This window comes from Podarcis vaucheri, assembly GCF_965113315.1.
Source record: "Podarcis vaucheri genome assembly, chromosome: 10".
Classification (NCBI taxonomy): domain Eukaryota; kingdom Metazoa; phylum Chordata; class Lepidosauria; order Squamata; family Lacertidae; genus Podarcis; species Podarcis vaucheri.
Window position 1 is genome coordinate 47,110,571 of NC_138748.1, and position 19,927 is coordinate 47,130,497.

The 19,927-nt window shown below is 45.3% G+C and overlaps 1 protein-coding gene across 2 annotated transcripts in view; it reads left to right on the forward strand.

Moving 5' to 3' along the window:
- The window catches only part of CACNG2 (calcium voltage-gated channel auxiliary subunit gamma 2), a 132,557-nt gene that overhangs the window by 94,798 nt on the left and 17,832 nt on the right, over positions 1 to 19,927 (forward strand). For both annotated transcript variants that reach the window (XM_082240275.1, XM_082240274.1), the window contains exon 2: positions 19,808 to 19,891. In XM_082240275.1, coding sequence (XP_082096401.1) covers positions 19,808 to 19,891 — 84 coding nt within the window. The remainder of the gene's footprint in view (positions 1 to 19,807; positions 19,892 to 19,927) is intronic.

Consider the following 19,927-nt stretch of genomic DNA (forward strand, 5'->3'; position numbering starts at 1 on the left):
CTTTTGTGCTGAACACTGCATCATGCCCCGGCAGGAAGGGGAGCAAGAGGAGTCACAGCTGCTGCTAGGCACGCTGCAAGCGATTCCCCACAAGTACGCAGAATTTTTGGAGGTTTTCTGCGAGAAGGAGGCAGACAGGCTACCCCCCCACAGACCATATGACTGCAAGATTGACCTGCTGCCGGGGGCAGCGCTGCCCAAGGGGAAGCTGTATTCCATGTCTGAGGACGAACTGCAGGAACTCAAAGAGTTCATAGATCATAATTTGGAGCGCGGTTTCATCCGAGAGTCCAGGGCAGCGGGGGGCAGTCCAGTATTCTTTGTTAAGAAGCGAGACACGTCCCAAAAAAGACTCGTGGTGGACTACCGCATTTTGAACAGTGTGACCAAGCCATCGGACTTCCCCATGCCCCGAATCGATGACCTCCTCGCAAAAGTGCGCAAGGGCAGCGTGTTCACCAAGTTGGACCTGCGAGGGGCGTACAACCTCATTCGCATGCGGGAAGGAGATGAGTGGAAGACAGCCATGTTCACGCCCCTGGGCACCTACGAATATAGAGTTATGCCTTTTGGATTACAAAATGGCTCCCACGTTTTTCAAGCTTTCATGCATCACGTGTTGGCGGGGCTCCTCTACAAGACGTGCGTCTGTTTCTTGGATGACATCCTGATCTTTTCGGAATCGCAGCAGGAGCATGACAGACACGTCAGGGAAGTGCTGAGCAGGCTGCAGCAACATAGGCTGTACGCCAAGCTTGAGAAGTGCCAATTTGACGTGACGGAGGTGGATTTCCTGGGCTACAAGTTGTCTGACAAGGGGCTCGCCATGGACAGCACCAAGGTTCGAGCGGTGTTGGATTGGAAAAGCCCACGCAACCGGAAGGAGGTCCAACGGTTTGTCGGCTTCGCGAACTTCTATCGCAAGTTTATCAAAGGCTTTGCTATGCAGACAGCGGCCATCACGGACACGCTCAGCTCCAAGAAAAAGAAGTTAATCTGGACAGCGCAGGCGGAGCAGTCCTTTCAGGCACTCAAGCGTCTCTTCGCGTCGGAAGAACAGCTGCTTCATGTCGACCCCAGCAGGCCGATGAGGGTTGAAACAGACGCCTCAGACAGGGCCGTCGGAGCCGTCCTGCTGCAGAAGGACCCGCAGGGGGTTTGGAGGCCGGGAGCGTTTTAATCCAGGAAGCTCAGCAAGTCCGAACAGAACTACACCATCTGGGACAGGGAGTTGCTGGCCATTCATGCAGCATTCAAAGCGTGGAGGCACTTCCTGATCGGCGCCAAGCACACGGTGCAAGTATGCACGGACCACAAGAATTTGGAGCACTGGCGCACGGCACAGTTCCTGAACCAGAGGCAGATACGTTGGGCTGAGTTCTTTGCTAACTTCGACTTCCGAATAGAGTATGTCCCTGGGGACACCAACATCATGGCGGACGCGCTCTCCCGTAAGCCACAGTATCTGGAGGACGTCACGCCAGCGGCCGCCATGCACATCTTCGCACCAACAGTGTGGGCGTGCGCTGCGGCGACAGTGGACCTGGAGGCGGTGCGACGAGCGTTGCAGAATGACTCCTTCGCGCAAGCTAAGATGGCAGAGATGCAAAGGGGCAAGGCGGCGACCGATGGGTTCCAGCTGAGAGATGGATTGCTCATCCGTAAAGGGGCCATCTACGTGCCGGGAGACGAACTTCGCGCCAAGGTACTGCATCAGCTGCACGACGCGCCCACTGCCGGGCACTTTGGCAAGGAGAAGACGGTGGAATTAGTCGCCAGGGATTTCTGGTGGCCCGGAATGAGAGGGGAGGTCGCGGACTACGTGGCGAGGTGCGACACCTGCCAGAGGGCCAAACCAGTGCACAGACCGCCGGCCGGACTGTTGGAACCGCTGCAAACTCCGGTCGAACCATGGGAGAGAGTCGCCTTGGACTTCGTCACGGATCTGCCCAGCTCGAGGGGCAAGACGGCCGTGCTGGTGGTGGTGGACTTGTTCTCCAAGATGGCACATTTCATCCCGTGTGCGAAGGTGGCCACGGCGGAACAAACCGCCAAACTGTTCATAGACCACGTGTTCAAGGTTCACGGTCTGCCACGGTCTATTCTGTCCGACCGCGGACGGCAGTTCATCTCAAATTTCTGGCAGAAGCTGATGGGCTTCCTAAACGTCAAGATCAACCTGGCGTTGGCGAGACACCCGCAGACCAACGGGCAAGCGGAGCGGGTCAATGCCATCATGCAGCAGTACCTGAGATGCTATGCGAATCAACAGCCTGCGACGTGGGTAGATTACCTGCCGCTCGCCGAGTTCGCCTACAACAACACGAAGCACGTGTCCACGGGGGTCACGCCGTTCTTCGCCAACAACGGGAGGCACCCCAGAACCTTCCCGGGACTGGAAAGAATGGTGGAGGGGGAGCCGCAGACAGCAGATGCGTTCGCGTCGGAGTTGCAGGAGGTCCACGATCAGCTGCGGCGGCACCTGGAGCTGGCCAAACACGCATACAAGGTGCAGGCAGACAAACACAGAAGGGTTGGCGAAGAGATCCATGTGGGAGATTGGGTCTGGTTAGCAGCCCACGCAGTGCCGGCCAGGTCGTTGGCCAAGAAGAAACTAGGGCATAAGCAACTGGGGCCCTACCAAGTCGAAGAGCAGGTCAACCCGGTAGCTTTCAGGCTGGCGCTTCCGGAGGGTTCCAGGATGCATCCGGTGTTCCACAGATCGGTGCTCACTCCCTACAAGACACCTCACAGATTTCAGGAACCAGGAACGGCGCCGAGTCCGCTCCGAGACGGAACCGGGCAACGGGGAGGGACACAGGAGGTGCGCATCAACGAAGTCACGGAGATTTTGGACTCCAGATGGGGGGAAGAGGGGGTAGAATACCTTCTCGCTAAGGAGGGCACCCCGGCCAGTGCCAACAGCTGGGTGCCGGGTTACGCTTTAGACGAACCGCTGCTCAAGGAAGAGTTTCATGCCCTTTTCCCGCATAGGCCAATGCCAGCGGACTTTTTCGACGACTGGCTTTTCACGCCCACGCTTTCAGCCAGCACGTTCCGGGGGTTCGACTCGGATGAGGAACCGACACGAGACGCCAGTTCTCCGGAGGGGTCGCCCTCGGGATCTGCTTCAGAACCCTCGTATTGGTGGGATGATCGACCAGAGGAGCAGTGGCGCAGGAAGTGGCTGGAGGGTCCAGGACGAGCAACGCCTCCAGAAGGAAGCGAGGGAGAGACGGACATGGACGTTTTCGGGGACGACCAGGGTTTCGAGCACGGCGGCACAGAGATGGAAGCAGAGGTGACCGTCGTCGACGAGAGCAGGGAGGAAGAACCGGAAGACTTCGGATGGAGGCCCGCCACGGGAAGCGAACTGTACCCGACATTCGTCCCCTTGACACTGCAGCACCCAGTTCCCGCACCGGAAGGAGGGGAGGGGGGAAGAGGGGGCTTCGAGGGGGGATGGATGTCAGGGGTTCAGGAGCAGAGGCGAGGGAAAGGGAGGAAACAGAGAGCGAGGGGGAGGAGGCAGAAGAAAAGATGAGTGATGACGACGACCCGAGATCTCCGAGTCTTTCCAGTGAATCAGAAGATTCACAAAAAGGAGCACCAGTGGCCAGGGCAAGGGGGGAGACTAGGGGGACACCCCAGGAAGATAGAGCCAGAGGGGACTCAGAGGGGAGCAGTTGGAAATCGGGACCAGCGCCACCGCCAGAGAGCAGGGATGAGGAAGGGCGCCAGGGCTCAAGCGCTGGCAGCTCACAACAGGAGGGAGGGCACGAGTCAGGAGTGGCCACACCTCCATCGGGGAGCGAGGAGACGGTTAGACGGAAGGTGGAAGGTTGGGCGCGCGCGCCAAGTTCAAATGCACAGGAAAGTGGCGCAGTAGGCAGCCCGGAAAGGGAGCCAGGTCCTAAAGCCCGGCGCAAGGAGACAGAAGGGTCCGGGGGGTCAGCGTCAGAAGAATCCCGGAAGGAAGAGACCCCGGGGGGCAGAGGGACCCAGAGGAGAACTGTCAGGCGGAAAAGGTGGAGCAGGGCTAGGATATTGAGTTGGTGCACAAGGGGCGGAGACTCAGACGGAGCTTCGCCGATCTAAGCATAAGATGTAGAGTTGCGCGCAGCAGCTTGAGAATGGAGACTGTAACTCAATAAAGACTTTTATTTAATGATCGCTGGCTGGCGTGATCCTCTGTGAGCTAGGATCTGGAAGCAACCCTGACAGTATGTAACCTGAAGCATATGTAACCCAAGGTACCACTATATCAAGGTGCTTTTTTCTCTGGGGATCTGCTCTGGAGTGGCAAATTTGCTGTGCGATAGAAGGATTTGTGCTGCTTCCTTCTTCCTATGCGTGGCTTGTTTAGTGTAAGGATGGGAACACAGGGATATAAGCATGCAGAACATCCTAGGTGCAATCTCCAGCTAGAGAGCTGCTTCTGCCAGTCAGTACGCTCAGCTAGATAGTATGGGAATAAGACAGCTTCTTACGTACATTTGTAAAGAAACCAGGTGCTGGGAGGGACTGCATAAGGCTCCAGCCCTCACCCTTCAAAGGAAATCAAACCTGAGTAGTGCTGTCCATGGAACTTCTCATTATTCAGGAAGTGAGAAGCATGTCACACTGCATGCCCAAGAAAATACCTCCTTGTTTCACCTGTTTTTTCCCCTCCCCATTAACGACATTGTTACTCTCCCTGTATTGTTAGTGTGTGTGCTTTGTGCTTTGACAGCTTGGCACATTTTGATGGAGTCTTTGTCCAAGGCTGCCACGAACCACCCCTGCACTTGTCTGTCTCCTCTGCCTGGTGGTGGAGTGCTGGCATACAAGTGGTGCTGGAAGAACAATACTCTTCTCTCTCTGGAGCTCTGTATCTGCCCACAGCCACTTAGCTGAAATGTGTCACAATTATAGGCTTGTGCTGAATAAGCAGCAGGAAGTCTCTTCCTCCAACAGCTAGCTGCTCTCTCCATCTTTCTGGAATAAGTTACCTTTTTGTGTGTGTGCGTGTTTCCAGCTTGTCTATTGCAGATGTATGAGGCATATAAAATCATGAATGGGTTTGTTTTTCGAGTGGGGAGGGAGTGTGGAATGAACGACTGGGAGCAGCTGCTGAACCATGGCATGTCTTACAAAACTAGCAGGCCCTGGATGAAATTAGCGCACAGCAAGTTTTAACACAACCCAAATGAGATATTTGATCATGTAGGGCATAAAACTGGCTGCTATGCAACAGGGTAGTAATGGCTGATATTAGAGCTGAGATCGAAATATATACTAGGCAGTTTCATGGAGGGTAATAACACGAGGGCTGCAGCTCAGCAGCATCCGCTCTACATGCCAAGGGTCCCAGGTTCAATCCCCAGCATATCCTGGTAGGGCTGGGAAACACCACTTTCTGAAACCACAAAGAACCATTGCCAATCAGTGTAGATACTGTAATACTGGACAATATCTACCAATAGTTAGGCTCACCCATACTTTCACTTGCCTCCCCCCCCTTTCCACTGGAGAAGCCCGAACCTTCTCCAGGTTGATGTTTGCTCCGATTTAGCGCTAAAGAGCAAGTTTTCTGGGGGAAAGTGGTGGAGCAAAGGCAAAACTGTTCAGACTCATAACTAGGAAGCACAGGACAAGCAAAAACCCACTCAGACCTATGCTTTCTAGCAGAAGTGTGGATGAGCCCTAACTCAGTACAAGGCAGCTTCCAGAATTCCTCTGTTCAGTTAATCAGGTTGGTCAAGGCATAAAGGGTGGCAGCAGTGGTGTAACATGGGGGGAGCACAGGTCCAGAATTGTTGCTAGGCTCCATTGAAAACGGCTTCTCCGCGCAAACCAGGAAGTGACCTCTCCAGAAAACGGAATGACTCTTCTTATCTTTGTGGCTACAATCTCCTGGGTGATGCAGATGCTGTTAGGCAGTTGAATGCACATGCTTACTTTGTCCACTTCCCTCCATGCAACCCTGGGCACTGGCAACCCATGCTACACCCCTGGCTAGCAGTCAACTAAGAGCTTATCCACACTTATCTTTTACCCTGCTGTTTCCAGGCACAGGCCCATACTTTAAAGCTCCATATCTGAGTACCCTCTTTTTTTTTTCACTCCAGAGCGTTCCCTGTTAAAACCTTCTCTTTAATGCTGGATTGGAGCAAACAGCAATTTGGGTTTTCCAAGGATTGCCATTTGCTCCAATTCCACTTTAAAGAGCAGGTTTTCACAGGGAAAGCCCCAGAGCAAAAAGAGAATGCTTGCACATGGAACTTTAAAGCATGGACTGTGCTTGGAAAGGGCAGTTTGGGAAATTTAAAATGTAGCTCATAGCTGCATGTTGCTGCCAGGTGGGCCTACCAGGACTGGTGCTTTCATTAGGTCAACTAGGCAGCTACCTAGGGTACAGCACTGATTTTTGAGGAGCACAGTTTAATAAAGAACTCACTCTCTCTATATACTGTATACATGCATACATAAAAAGTGAAAGTGCACTTAATTTTAAATCTTATAGTCACATCTTAATCTTATTTAGAAAATATATTCATTTTTCTAGGGAGCTATGACTGATTAAAAAATGGCCATCTGGAGCTCAGTACCACAAGCAAAAGGCAGAAAACTAAGGAGCAATCAAAGCAAGAAGGGTTCTTCTCGAAATACCTCTTCAGTACAGTGCTAGTAATGGATATTTTTTCAGGTTTGTAGAATATCTAGCCCGTTTTTTATCCCATCATGAACGAACATTTGCACAGAGTAAAGATCAAGAAACAATGGTTGACTATCAAGGAAAATATATCCAAAACGAGCTTAAACAGCTTCTAGCAGATGCCATAATGCAGAAAATTTTAGCACATGCAGATACTACTTAATTATTCTGGACTGCCCACCTGATGTTAGTCATATTGAACAAATAACAATGATTGTATGTTATATTGATGTAATCAGTCCATGAGATATTGAGACATCTGAGCCTGAGGTTATCATAAGAGGACAATTCATGGGATTTGTTCCACTAAAGGAGACTACAGGTACCTTTATGATAAAAACTCTTTTTGGACAGCTTGAGCAAATGGGATTACCAATTAACAATCTGAGGTTATGAGTAATGTGAAAAGCAGAGAAAATGGCATACAAAAGAGGATCCTGGACTAAACTCATGTGCCTTTTTTGTTTGCTGCAATGCATTGCACACTCTTTAAACTTGGTAGTCAATGGTACCACTAAGTGTTGTCTGGCAGCAACTAGTTTCTGCAGTTAGGTTCAACAACTCTATAATTATTTTTCTGAACTGACTTAGTATTGGCAAGTTCTAATTAGCCATGTATCAGACTTAGGCATAACTGTTAAGCCATTGAGCGAAACAAGATGGGATAGCCGAATCAATGCTTTGAAACCACTGAGATATCATTTGGTAGTATATATGATGCTTTCATAGCGATCTTTGATGGCACAAGCCTGAAAGGTTTATCTGGAAATACTTTCCAAATTGAATCTGAGGCCCTTGCAGATGCAATTTGTAAGTTCAAGTTTGTGGTATCCCTTCTTATATGGTACAACAACCTTAAAAACAAGGTACTGCAAAATAAGGAAACAAGCCATTTGCAAGTGACCAAGAATTACCTTGTGGACTGCAGGTGTGATAAGGGTTTTCAACAAGTTTTGATAGATGCTACCAAGTTTGCAAAGGAGATAGAACTATTACAAAACTTGAGACAGAACAAGGTAGAAAAAGGAGAAAGAAACAGCAGTTTGAGTATGAGGCATAAGAACAGATCCAAAGCAGAAATTCAAAGTAGATTTCTACTATGCTGTCTTAGACATGGTCATACAATCTGTTGAAGAGAGATTCAAACAGCTACAACAATATAATTCCCTCTTTGGCTTCCTGTATGATGCACAATGGAAACAAAGATGTTGATGCTGAATATCTGTGTTGTGAACTTAGAGCAATAGCCTGAAGTCTTCCAAAGTCCATGCCACCACAAGGAGTACTTCTCTTCATACTCTGACAACTAGTGGATAATGTGCCTGATGTTTTGTTGCTTTAAGGATCCTTCTCACACTTCCAGTGTCAGTGGTGAGTGGTGAACAGTTTCTCAAAGGAAAAATTTACATACACTCAACAAGGTTGCAAAAGAGATTAGTTGGCTTGGCAAGTATATCAACCAAACATGCCCAAGCATCAGCACTTGACCTGAAGAAACTGGTGACAAAATTTTCAAAGAAGGCCTGCAAAGTGAGGTTTTGATGTGCCTGAAACTGAACTTTTTAAGAGACTTACATTTTAGCATCACAATTCACGAGATTCTTCAAAATGATTTGTGTGCTAAAACATATTCTTTTGTACCTGAGAAAGATAATCAAAGAGTGTTGTGTTGCTTATCCTTGCAATTTGAAATAAACGTAGCAGTTTTACATTTTGTGCTTTTCATTTTTCCTACAAGACATCTGTTTTTGGAATTTGAAGTTAGCCAGTTTTGGAGCAGGAGGTGCAAGTAGTTAGCCTTGCCTAGGGCGCCAAATCGCACGCCTTATGCCTACAACCCACTGACATCAGAGGGCACTTTGTCAAAGGCCTCCTCAAACCTCATATGCCAGTCCTGCAATAAATCAACAATAACTGTCAAACGGCAGCCATTGAAATATTAATAAGCAGCAGTAGAAAACTAAAAACTCATTAAAAATTGAAAGCAGCAGATCATACAGTAAAAGCTGACTAGAATTTTTTAATGCTAGCCTGCTAATGAGAAGCAGGGAGCCCAATGGAGGTGCTACTGCGATACTTCACAGAACCGGGGGGGGGACGGGACGGGACACATTTTAAATTTACTTAGGGCAGCAAAAACTCTTGCTGTGACACGGGCCCCATCTGCACTACACATTTAAAGCAGTATCACGCCACATTAATCATCCATGGCTTCCCCCAAAGAATATTGGGAGCTGTAGTTTGTTACAGCTGCTACAAGTTCTCAGAGTGGTTTAACAATCATTCCCTCTTCTCAGGGAGGTTGTAGTTCTGTGAGTGGAGAAAGCTTCTCCTAATGATTTGATAAGAATAATTTTATTATTTATATGCCACCCATGTGGCTGGGTCACCCCAGCCACTCTCCATCACCCTTAACCAACCGCACCTCCCAGGATTTTTTCAGGGAAGCCATGACAGTTCAGAGTGGCATGATACTGCTTGAATTCTATAGTGCAGATAGGACCCAAGCTTGGAAAAAGGAGAAACTGACAGAAAGTGAATTTGACAGGTGTGCCCGTCCCTGTCTGTGACCTTGCCATCGCAACACAATAAATGTCATAGGCCGGTTTCAAATGGGTTCGACCAGTGGCAGAGCATATGGCCACACTGCTCAGGCCAGGCGTGCTCCTGAGAGGGCGCGTGGCACACTCCTGAGGGAGGCATGGGGTGGAGGGTGCCCTTTCAGGCGCAGGATAGCCACTCGGGTGCCCAGAGAGGCATGCGCGCCCTGCAGCTGGGGGCGGAGCAAGCCACCCATGACAGACATTTGGCGCACTGCCTGCTCGCCACTCCCAAGCTTCCCCCAAGCTGTCAAAACGAAGGGGGAGAGGGGATGCCGCCAGCAAAGCGGCGCAGCTCCCCCCTTACCCCAACGGCTTAGGGTAGGCTTGGGAGTCACAGGCAGGTGGCGCGCCGAATGTCACCCCCCTCAGTGAGGGCACCCAGGGCAGTCCGCCCTCACCACCCCCACCTTTCTACTTCCCCGGGTTCAACTAACCAACAAACTTTGAGAATTGTAGGTTTGCACAAAATCCAGGTGTCTCTAACACAGAATTCTCAGCACTTCCATAAAATTATAGTTTCCGGGTTTTTCTGTGAGAAACAACGACAGTAAAATAAATCAGGTGTAAACCTGTTTGAATCTGTGTGCTCTTAGAACCACTTCACACAACACATTTTTAGTACACTTGAAGTGTAGCCAGGTTCAGCCTCAGGGTGGGTAAACTGTCCTGAGCTGAATGGGATGCTAGGCTGAGCTCAAGGGCTGTGGTGTTTTTTAAACATATTGTCTGCAGTGAGCTTTGGTGGCAAAAAGCAAGTTTTTACAATCTTTTTTCCAAGGTTCTGTAGGTTTTTTCCCCCAGTACTATCTGCAAAAAAAAAAAAAAAAAAAAGCTTCTTTCAGTTAGCTTTAAAGTATGTTTCTTTTTCGATTTCCACTTTGATGTCATTTGTGCTAGGTAAAAACCAGTGGAGCACAACTTTACTCTGAGGCTACATTACCAAGCACTTAGCACTTCAAATACTGTAAACACTATAAGCACTATATAAATGATAAAAAAGTAAAGCTGTAAGCGGTCAGCTGGAGATCTGCTTTTTTATTTGTAACTTTTCTGAATATTAAAACATGGATATTCAAAAAGGAAAAAAAGAATCCTTGCCGAAAGACAGGAACTGCTGCGGAAAGAAATCAAAAGTAAAACAAGGCAGTTGCTAGGCTTGGTCACGTGGTTACTGCAGCTCTATATTTGGGGGCAATGGCAATCTTCAAAGGGGTTTTGGTTTTTTTAAAGTAGTGAGGAAAGGAGCTACAGCCTGGGAGAATGTAGTACAGTGGTACCTCAGGTTAAGAACTTAATTCGTTCTGGAGGTCTGTTCTTAACCTGAAACTGTTCTTAACCTGAGGTACCACTTTAGCTAATGGGGCCTGCTGCTGCTGCCGTGTGATTATTGTTCTCATCCTGAAGCAAAGTTCTTAACCCGAGGTGCTATTTCTGGGTTAGCGGAGTCTGTAACCTGAAGCGTCTATAACCTGAAGCGTCTGTAACCCGAGGTACCACTGTACTGCATATGGTGATAGCAACCCTTTAAGACTAGTGATACCACTCCAACAGAGGGCTTGCTCTTTGTAGCTGAGGAGGGAGTGCCTGGAACTCAGAGAGGAGACCTCATGACAGAGGTCTCCTCTCTGAGTTATGTCCAGCACAAACACAGAGTTGTGTTTGTGCTGGACATAATGAAGAACTTGCTCCACGGTTCCATGAAAGTCATCTTTTGAGAGCCACCCACCCCACATGGTGTTGTCTTTACTGGGCTCATACAACTAGAGTGCGAATGTGCAGAAAGCAGATGAGCAAAACAGAAATAGCTCGGTCCCTTTTTGTGGACATTGCTGCACTAGCTTGATGAATACAGTGGTACCTCGGGTTAAGTACTTAATTCGTTCCGGAGGTCCATTCTTAACCTGAAACTGTTCTTAACCTGAAGCACCACTTTAGCTAGTGGGGCCTCCTGCTGCTGCCGCGCCGCCGGAGCACAATTTCTGTTCTTATCCTGAAGCAAAGTTCTTAAGCTGAAGCACTATTTCTGGGTTAACGGAGTCTGTAACCTGAAGCGTATGTAACCTGAAGCGTATGTAACCTGAAGCGTATGTAACCTGAAGCGTATGTAACCTGAAGCATATATAACCCGAGGTACCACTGTACATTGTGTGATTCTTTGTCTGTTTTGTAGTGTGCAGGCAACCCCCATTTTGCATGGAGGTTGCGTTTCAAGTCATCGTGTGCAACTGAGGAGCATGCATAAGCCAGCTCTGCCCCATTCTGCCCCCTATTGTGTCCACTTCTGGGTTGCCACAATGTGCACACATGGTCATGTGCATATCAGAGGCATGCAAATTGGTCGTTGCCTGTACATTCAGTATACAGTGGTACCTCGGGTTACAGACGCTTCAGGTTACAGACTCCGATAACCCAGAAATATTACCTCGGGTTAAGAACTTTACCTCAGGATGAGAACAGAAATCGTGCAGTGGTGGTGGGAGGCCCCATTAGCTAAAGTGGTACCTCAGGTTAAAAACAGCTTCAGGTTAAGAACAGACATCCAGAATGAATTAAGTTCTTAACCTGAGGTACCACTGTACATGTATTTTAAAAGGATCGTGTAGCTGCTTCAAATGTTAATATTTTCATGAACACATGAGGTGGGCTTGTAACACGAGCAAATGTGAAAGGGGAAAATGGCCCTTGTTAAGCTGCCTCTTAGAAGTGAAAAGGACCCAGTGAGTCACCTTGTCCAACCCTGTGTCTTAGGACATGACATCCAATACCTAACATACCTCTGAAATATGCCTGTCAACCCTGTTCTGGAAAACTGCCAAGGAACAAGATGCTATAACTGTTTTTCCATTGCTCAAAGAGAAATCTACCATCTGCTATAAATCACAGGAGGCTGCCTTATACCAAGTCAGACCATTGGCAAATAATAATAATAATAATAATAATAATAATAATAATAATAATAATTTAATTTAATTTATATCAGGCCCTGCGAAAAGACGTCAAGTCCTGCAGGGCCCTAGTCTCTTGTGACAGAGCGTTCCACCAGATCGGGGCCACAGCTGAAAAAGCCCTGGCTCTAGTTGAGGCCAGCCTCACCTCCCTGTGGCCCAGGATCTCCGAGATGTTTTTATTTGAAGACCGTAAGGTCCTCCGTGGGACATACTAGGAGAGGCGATCCCGTAGTTCAAGCCTGCACTGACTGGCAGCATCTCTTCAGGCAGGGGTCTTTCCCAGTCCTGCTTGGAGATGCCAAGAATTGAACCTGGGACCTTCTGCATGCAAAGAGGATACTGTACCCTGAGCTTCTTTCCAAGCAAGGACTTGTATCCAAGCGATTGTGTATGAGATTAGGCGGCAGCTGCCTGCTTTGCACATCTATCTGGAAGCAAGCTACACTAAACTTATTGGAACTTCTTTTTGAGGAAACTTCTGAAGGATTGGGCTGTGAAAGTCTAACAAAGGGCTTTTTTCAAAGCGCCCAAGCAAGCAAACATTGGTTAATTTATTTCAGCTGCCTATGATGCACCATGTGGGCTGCAAAGGCTGTTAAATAATGAAATATGTCATGTAATCTTAACAATAGCTTTTACAGCTACCTTGAACACATTTACAGTGGCTGCCTTTGAGGAAGAATACTTCCTTTATTTGTCAGCCTGCAGCAACATCACCCAATAACGTAGGTTAGAGTATCATAGAAAATGGAAAACACTGCCAGAGTTTCTAAGGAATAGGATAACAGCTCTACCCTTGGGAAAAGTAGAACTTAATAACTAACTTGTCAAAGCCTTCCTTATGATTTACTCAAGGGAGCAGATGAGATGCAGTTCAAATTCTACAACCACCACAAGCTAGGACTGAGATTTTGAAGACTGCTTGAAAGAAGTCCAGAGGAGATAGAGAGATAGAAGATAGATAGAGATGATAGATAAATAGATAGAAGATAGATAGATAGATAGATAGATAGATTGATAGATGATAGATAGATAGATAGATAGATAGATAGATAGATAGATGATAGATAGATAGATAGATAGATAGATAGATAGATAGATAGATAGATGATAGATAGATAGATAGATGATAGATAGATAGATAGATAGATAGATAGATAGATAGATAGATAGATAGATATAGATGATAGATAGATAGATAGATAGATAGATAGATAGATAGATGATAGATAGATAGATAGATAGATAGATAGATAGATAGATAGATGATAGATAGATAGATGATAGATAGATGATAGATAGATAGATAGATGATAGATAGATAGATAGATAGATAGATAGATAGATAGATAGATAGATAGATAGATAGATAGATATAGATGATAGATAGATGATAGATAGATAGATAGATAGATAGATAGATAGGTAGATAGATAAATAGATAGATAGATGATAGATAGATAGATAGATAGATAGATAGATAGATAGATAGATAGATGATAGATAGATAGAGATAGATGATAGATAGATAGATAGATAGATAGATAGATAGATAGATAGATAGATAGATGATAGATAGATAGATGATAGATAGATAGATAGATAGATAGATAGATAGATAGATGATAGATAGATGATAGATGGATGGATGGATAGATAGATAGATGATAGATAGATATGATATGATATTATATGATATGATATGATATGATATGATATGATATGATATGATATGATAGATGATAGATAGATAGATAGATAGATAGATAGATAGATAGATGATAGATAGAACCTGGAATCTTTGTTTTTCTACGTTACACATTGAATTTGTCTTACTTGTTTTTATTCATTCATTCATTTTCTAACACTTAGATTTTGCTTTTCTTCCATCATGGAACCCAAGGTGGTATATGTGTTGTTCCCAGGTGGTTCCCATCAAGAACTGCTTAGCTGATGGACTTGTGTGCCTTCAAAGCCATCCCTTGGGATCTACTTAATTCCTGTACACTTTCTTCCAACAGTCTTAAGAAACTCAACACTTGCCTTTTGTGGTTGTAGAATTTGAACTGTATCTGACCTCCTTCTGTTTCTTGACTTCTTTGAATTCAAATGACATTTGCATAAAGACTCCTGGTTTCTCTGGGTGCGACAGCCCAAAATCCCAGGGTTTGGACATGCTCAGCTCTCCTCTCCTGATTTGTATTACCTGTTTGGGCAAAGGGAGGAACAGAGCCAAAAAACGATGTCTTATCGACACTCAATGCATTATTTTTGTTTTCCGTTTGTGATATAATCAAGTTTGAGTTTGTCATTACTAATGTCTTATTCACAGTACTTAACTCCTTCTTTATCTTGGTTCATTTTGGATCATCTCCTTCACATCTGTATTCCTTAAATCACTTCAAGCGATGATACGTTTCAAATAAAAGCAGTTCAGCTGCAGATCATCAAGTGCTGAGTAATCAAACAATGGATATGTATTTATGGCTCTGTCCATGGTGTTCTGGCAATGCTGCTATATCATCACACAACTTGTGGTGAAGCAAAACTAGTGGCAGCAATAACCAGAACCAAGGATAGCTAAAACCTAGGTCTTGAAGAGTTAGGGACAGAGGAAACTGCCATGTACAAAGTTAGACCATTGATCCATCTAGCTCAGTATTGTTTACACTAATTGGCAGTAGCTTTCCAGGTTTTCAGGCAGAGTTTTCTCCTGGCACTACCTGCAGATGCTGGGGATGCTACAAAATAGTTGGAAAAGACAAAAGCCATTCTTGGTTATTCCTTTGCTCTTCCAAAGTTCTATTTAATAACTGGGAGATAACTTTCTCAAGGCATTATGCCTTCCACATACTTACATGACATGTGGCTGTTCCTAAAGTGTTATCTTCAATATAATAATAATTGAAGCCTTCCTATTTGACCCCATGACTAGGGGGATGGTAGAGAAATTTGATTTAAAGGCAAAGCTACCTAATTTGTACTTTCCAGAACATTATGAGAACCAAAACACAGCCATCCATTGAACTTTGCACTTCTCTGAATTTTGCAATGCAGTTCTCGAGCCACATAATGTGTGCACAAATGCCTATACTGAGGTAAAGTGTGCATAAAAGGCATATATTCATGAAAATAACACTAAAATATGTGTTATATTTGGGGGAAATTGCTTTGCAAAATTGCACATAAGACAAATTTGTGTACAGAAGTGTATGTTAGGAAAAATCATATTGCAATGCTGATGAAGAGCAACAGTTTAGGTAATTCACAAGCTGATGTGGAAATGTATCGTATTTACTTGCGTCTAATGGGCCATAGGGACGCAGGTGGCGCTGTGGGTAAAAGCCTCAGCGCCTAGGGCTTGCCGATCGAAAGGTCGGCGGTTCGAATCCCTGCGGCGGGGTGCGCTCCCGTCGTTCGATCCCAGCGCCTGCCAACCTAGCAGTTCGAAAGCACCCCCGGGTGCAAGTAGATAAATAGGGACCGCTTACAAGCGGGAAGGTAAACGGCGTTTCCGTGTGCGGCTCTGGTTCGCCAGAGCAGCGATGTCACGCTGGCCACGTGACCCGGAAGTGTCTTCGGAAAGCGCTGGCCCCCGGCCTCTTGAGTGAGATGGGCGCACAACCCTAGAGTCTGGCAAGACTGGCCCGTACGGGCAGGGGTACCTTTACCTTTACCTAATGGGCCATTGAATCTAATGTGCTCCTTAATTTTCAGAACCTTGAAACAAACAAAAAAGTATTTGCTGGCGAATGTAAATATGCCATCAAATCTAATGCGCACCTTAATTTTTGCAGTGTAATTTGGCCAAAAAAGGTGAGCATTAGATTCAAGTAAATATGGTATTTTAATGCAGATTTACCAAAGCACAGCTTTTCTCTGAATTTGCATTTCTCCAAATTTGCCGGTGCTGTCTTCTAAATCAAGAATGTGAATACATATATCAGTGACCATAGTGAACAAAAAAACGCCTTCTATCAGGGGTGAATTGCTAAAAAAAAAATAAAAAATATGCATATACCATGAAAAATTGCATACAGAAATGTGAATATTAGGAGAAATGCAGGTTTCCTGCAAGCATCTGGTTGGACACTGTGAGAACCAGATGCTTGTCTAGATGGGCCATGGGCCTGATCCAGCCAACTCTTCTTATATTCAGGTTGGTGCAATATTTGGAAAGTTTGAATTCAGTTCCTAACTACGCTGCCAAAAAAAATTCTGTACGACCTTCAATGACCTCTATAGGTCACTGCACTGGCAAAGAAGGAGCCAGGTGAAACGTAATGATGGCTCCACCAATACATGTTCAAAATGTGTGGTGTTACACGGGAAACACAACCTGGCCCAAGACGAACAGTTCAAAATTCTGGATGTATAGTTAATGCAGGGGGGAAACAGAAGACCAAGTACAGTGGTGCCCCGCAAGATGAATGCCTCGCAAGACAGAAAACTCGCTAGACGAAAGAGTTTTCCGTTTTGGAGGTGCTTTGCAAAATGAATCTCCTATGGGATTGCTTCCCAAGACGACAATGTCTTGCGAGTTCCTGCTGGGTTTTTTTCCTCCCCCCCCCTTTTTCTAAGCCGCTAAGCCGCTTATCAGCTGATCCAATCAGCAGATAAGCCGCTAAAAGCCTCTAATAGCGCTAATAGCGCTAATCCGCTAATCCTTCAATGGGCTTGCTTCGCAAGACGAAAAAACCGCTAGACGAAGAGAATCACAGAACAGATTCTTTTCGTCTTGCGAGGCACCACTGTAGAGATGATACAAAATATTTGGGGAAGGGAAACCTATGTGTGGCTCACCAATGACAGAAGTCTAGTATTGAAGCTGAGTCAGGATAGAGGGAAGTTAGCTAGGTTTCAGTAACCATGATTCAGTGTTGGTGTCACATACCATTTAAAAACTCATTTATTGTTTGGCCAGCGGAGCATAAGCTGAACACTTCAGTCACAGCTGTTCTCAACTGCCAATTCTACAAAATGGCCACCAGCCTCCTCAGAGGACTTGAGGATGGGCTGGTGCATATAAAACAGCTGCCACCTGGAGGCCACTTTAAATTGCTACACCAGGCAAGCCATTCATTTTGCTGCAGCCCATCACTCAGCTCAGGCGATTTCCTTCGCACCAACGCAACCCTTTTTGCTATTTCCTTTCCCCTTTTTTTAACGTTTGCGGTAACACAAAATAAGGTTGACTGTACCCATGTTCTGCTTCAATAGCATGTGAAATAAAACTGAACCAAGTTAAGTAAAAGCTATCTGTGTTTTTATTATTCCTTTGTTTGTGTGGTTTGTTAGTCGATTCCCTCCCCTCAATAAGAATTATATCCCATAGTTGAGTGAACCAGGCTTCCATCAAATTTGTGTTTAACAATCTCCCAAAAAAAATGTCTAGGATGAATCTTGCAGCTGTCATGAGATGAGTGATAAGATCTTTCTGAATGAGATCCTGTGCTTTTGGTTCATACATTGAGATTACAGGATGTTTTGGGGGTCCATAGCAGTGGTTTGATTTATGATTCGTTCTGTTTCATGAAATATTTTAGTCCAGAAAAGGTGGGTGCATGGGCAAGTCCACCGTAGATGGGTCAATATATCTAGCTGCTGCATTTGGCATGTTCATGTAAATAAAAAAAAAGCTAAATACAATAGTACAAGAACAGAATGTAAGAAAAAGTATAATAGCACTACAACATTAAATATATAAATTAATAAACAGTTCGCTTAATATATATCAACATTTATGTGAGCATAAAGTTCACTTATACATAAAGTAAAAATATTCAATAAGTTCACATCCAAAAGTAGCCCCAAAGCTGATGGCGGTGTAGTGGTTAGAATGCCAGCCTAGGACCTGGGAAACCAGGGTTCATAGCCCCACTTGGGTGACCTTGGGCCAGTCACTGCCTCTCAGCCTAACCTACTTCACAGGTTGTTGTGGGGATTAAAGGAGGAGGGGGAGAACCATATACACTACTTTTATCTCCCTGGAGAAAAAGGTGAGCTGTAAATTCAATCAATCAATACTTAGCAACACCACTCTATGCCCATCATTTATGCCTCGACCAAAAAGGGCCAGAAAGCTCCCTCCCAAGTTTTTTCTAGAAGCTGCTCTCTGAGCTAAAGGGTGCAGTCAAGTAGGCAGAAACCACCCCCTAATGATAGCCACAGAGCATCCCCTCACCCTCATACAGTTACAATTAATATCAGTTCACAATAATTAAAAGGCATGGGTAAATTTAAAAAGTCTTGAGCGTAAATCAGAAAAGAGGATACTGTTAGAGCATCTTAGACAGAGATGAATTCTGCATCAAAGCAGCCGCAACACTGAAATCCATGCTACTGGTAGACAGAGGGAAATAGCAGGAGCATTGTTTGCACAGATTGTGCATGGCAGTGGCAGAAGCAGTAGATGTTGGCATTGTTCATCAGAGATTTGGGCACAGTGAGTGTCTTCCTCACTGGACAGCCCTAAAGCCAAACCCAGATATTCTAGGCCAGATATTCTAATATCTGCACCAACTATGGGATTGTACATTTGGAGACACATTTATGGGGAGGTTGCTCTGTGTGCGCATAATGTGCTCTCTCAATAATAGCTGGCATGTTCAGAAAACAGTGTTGTTGTTTACGATGAAAGCCTGCAGTGGGCCATTACAGAACATTTCTAGAAGAGCTTCTTTTCCGGTTGCTAGAAAAGTAGGCCATATATTTCACTGCTCTGCATATAAATATATGGAACGTGCATATCCGTACAAAAGAATGTTTGTATTGTACCAGCAAGTATGCTTAAGCAGGTGTGGGTGGAAGCATATTGCGCTCACTTAGTTTGTGTAAATATGATACATGCGTGGGTGTTTGGGTAGATATAGATGGCAGCACAAACCATCTAAAGCCTTATTATTATTATTATTATTATTATTATTATTATTATTATTATCTTTTAAACCTTCAGTGAAAATGTGTGCTCTGGTACTGGAGGCAAGGTCCACAGCCCTTAAAGAGTTAAAAATTAAAATGAAAACAATGGAACAAAAGAAAAGTGGAACAAATGTTTTTAAACTCTGATACATTTCTGCAGGAAATTTTATTTGTGGTTTTGTTTGCTAGTTTTAAAATGGGTGACTGAGTGAGCGACACATGAATACAACAGTGGGGAGCACCCAGCCTTTAATTTATTAACAAAAGACAGAATGTTAATTTAATGTTCACAAAATGGCACAGGCTCAGGAGAGTGATGTCATGGGCATTATCCAGTAGGTGACCATGGCACTTGTATAATCTCCCTCCACTCTGTTAATTATTGCAATGCAAACACTTATTTAGAGGGGCAGGAGAGGAGAATCACATTTTCTCAGCCACAGAGCATTGCAGTTTGAATTGCTGCAGAAATGTACCAAGAGGGCTAAGAGTGTCTGCAACAAATGAATAGCATGTTTATTTGCACACTGAAACCATCTTCGGGAGAGGCCTTTGGAAAGAAAACACAACGGACAGAAAAGGAACTGTTGCCTGGGTTGCTGATGTTCTCATTTGTTGTTTCTTCTCTTGTATTGTAGGGAATTTTAAAGGTCTGTGTAAGCAAATCGATCACTTCCTCGAGGACACAGAGTATGAAGCCGACACAGCAGAATATTTCCTCCGTAAGTCTGCAGCTACTTTTTCCTTTGAGCTGATTA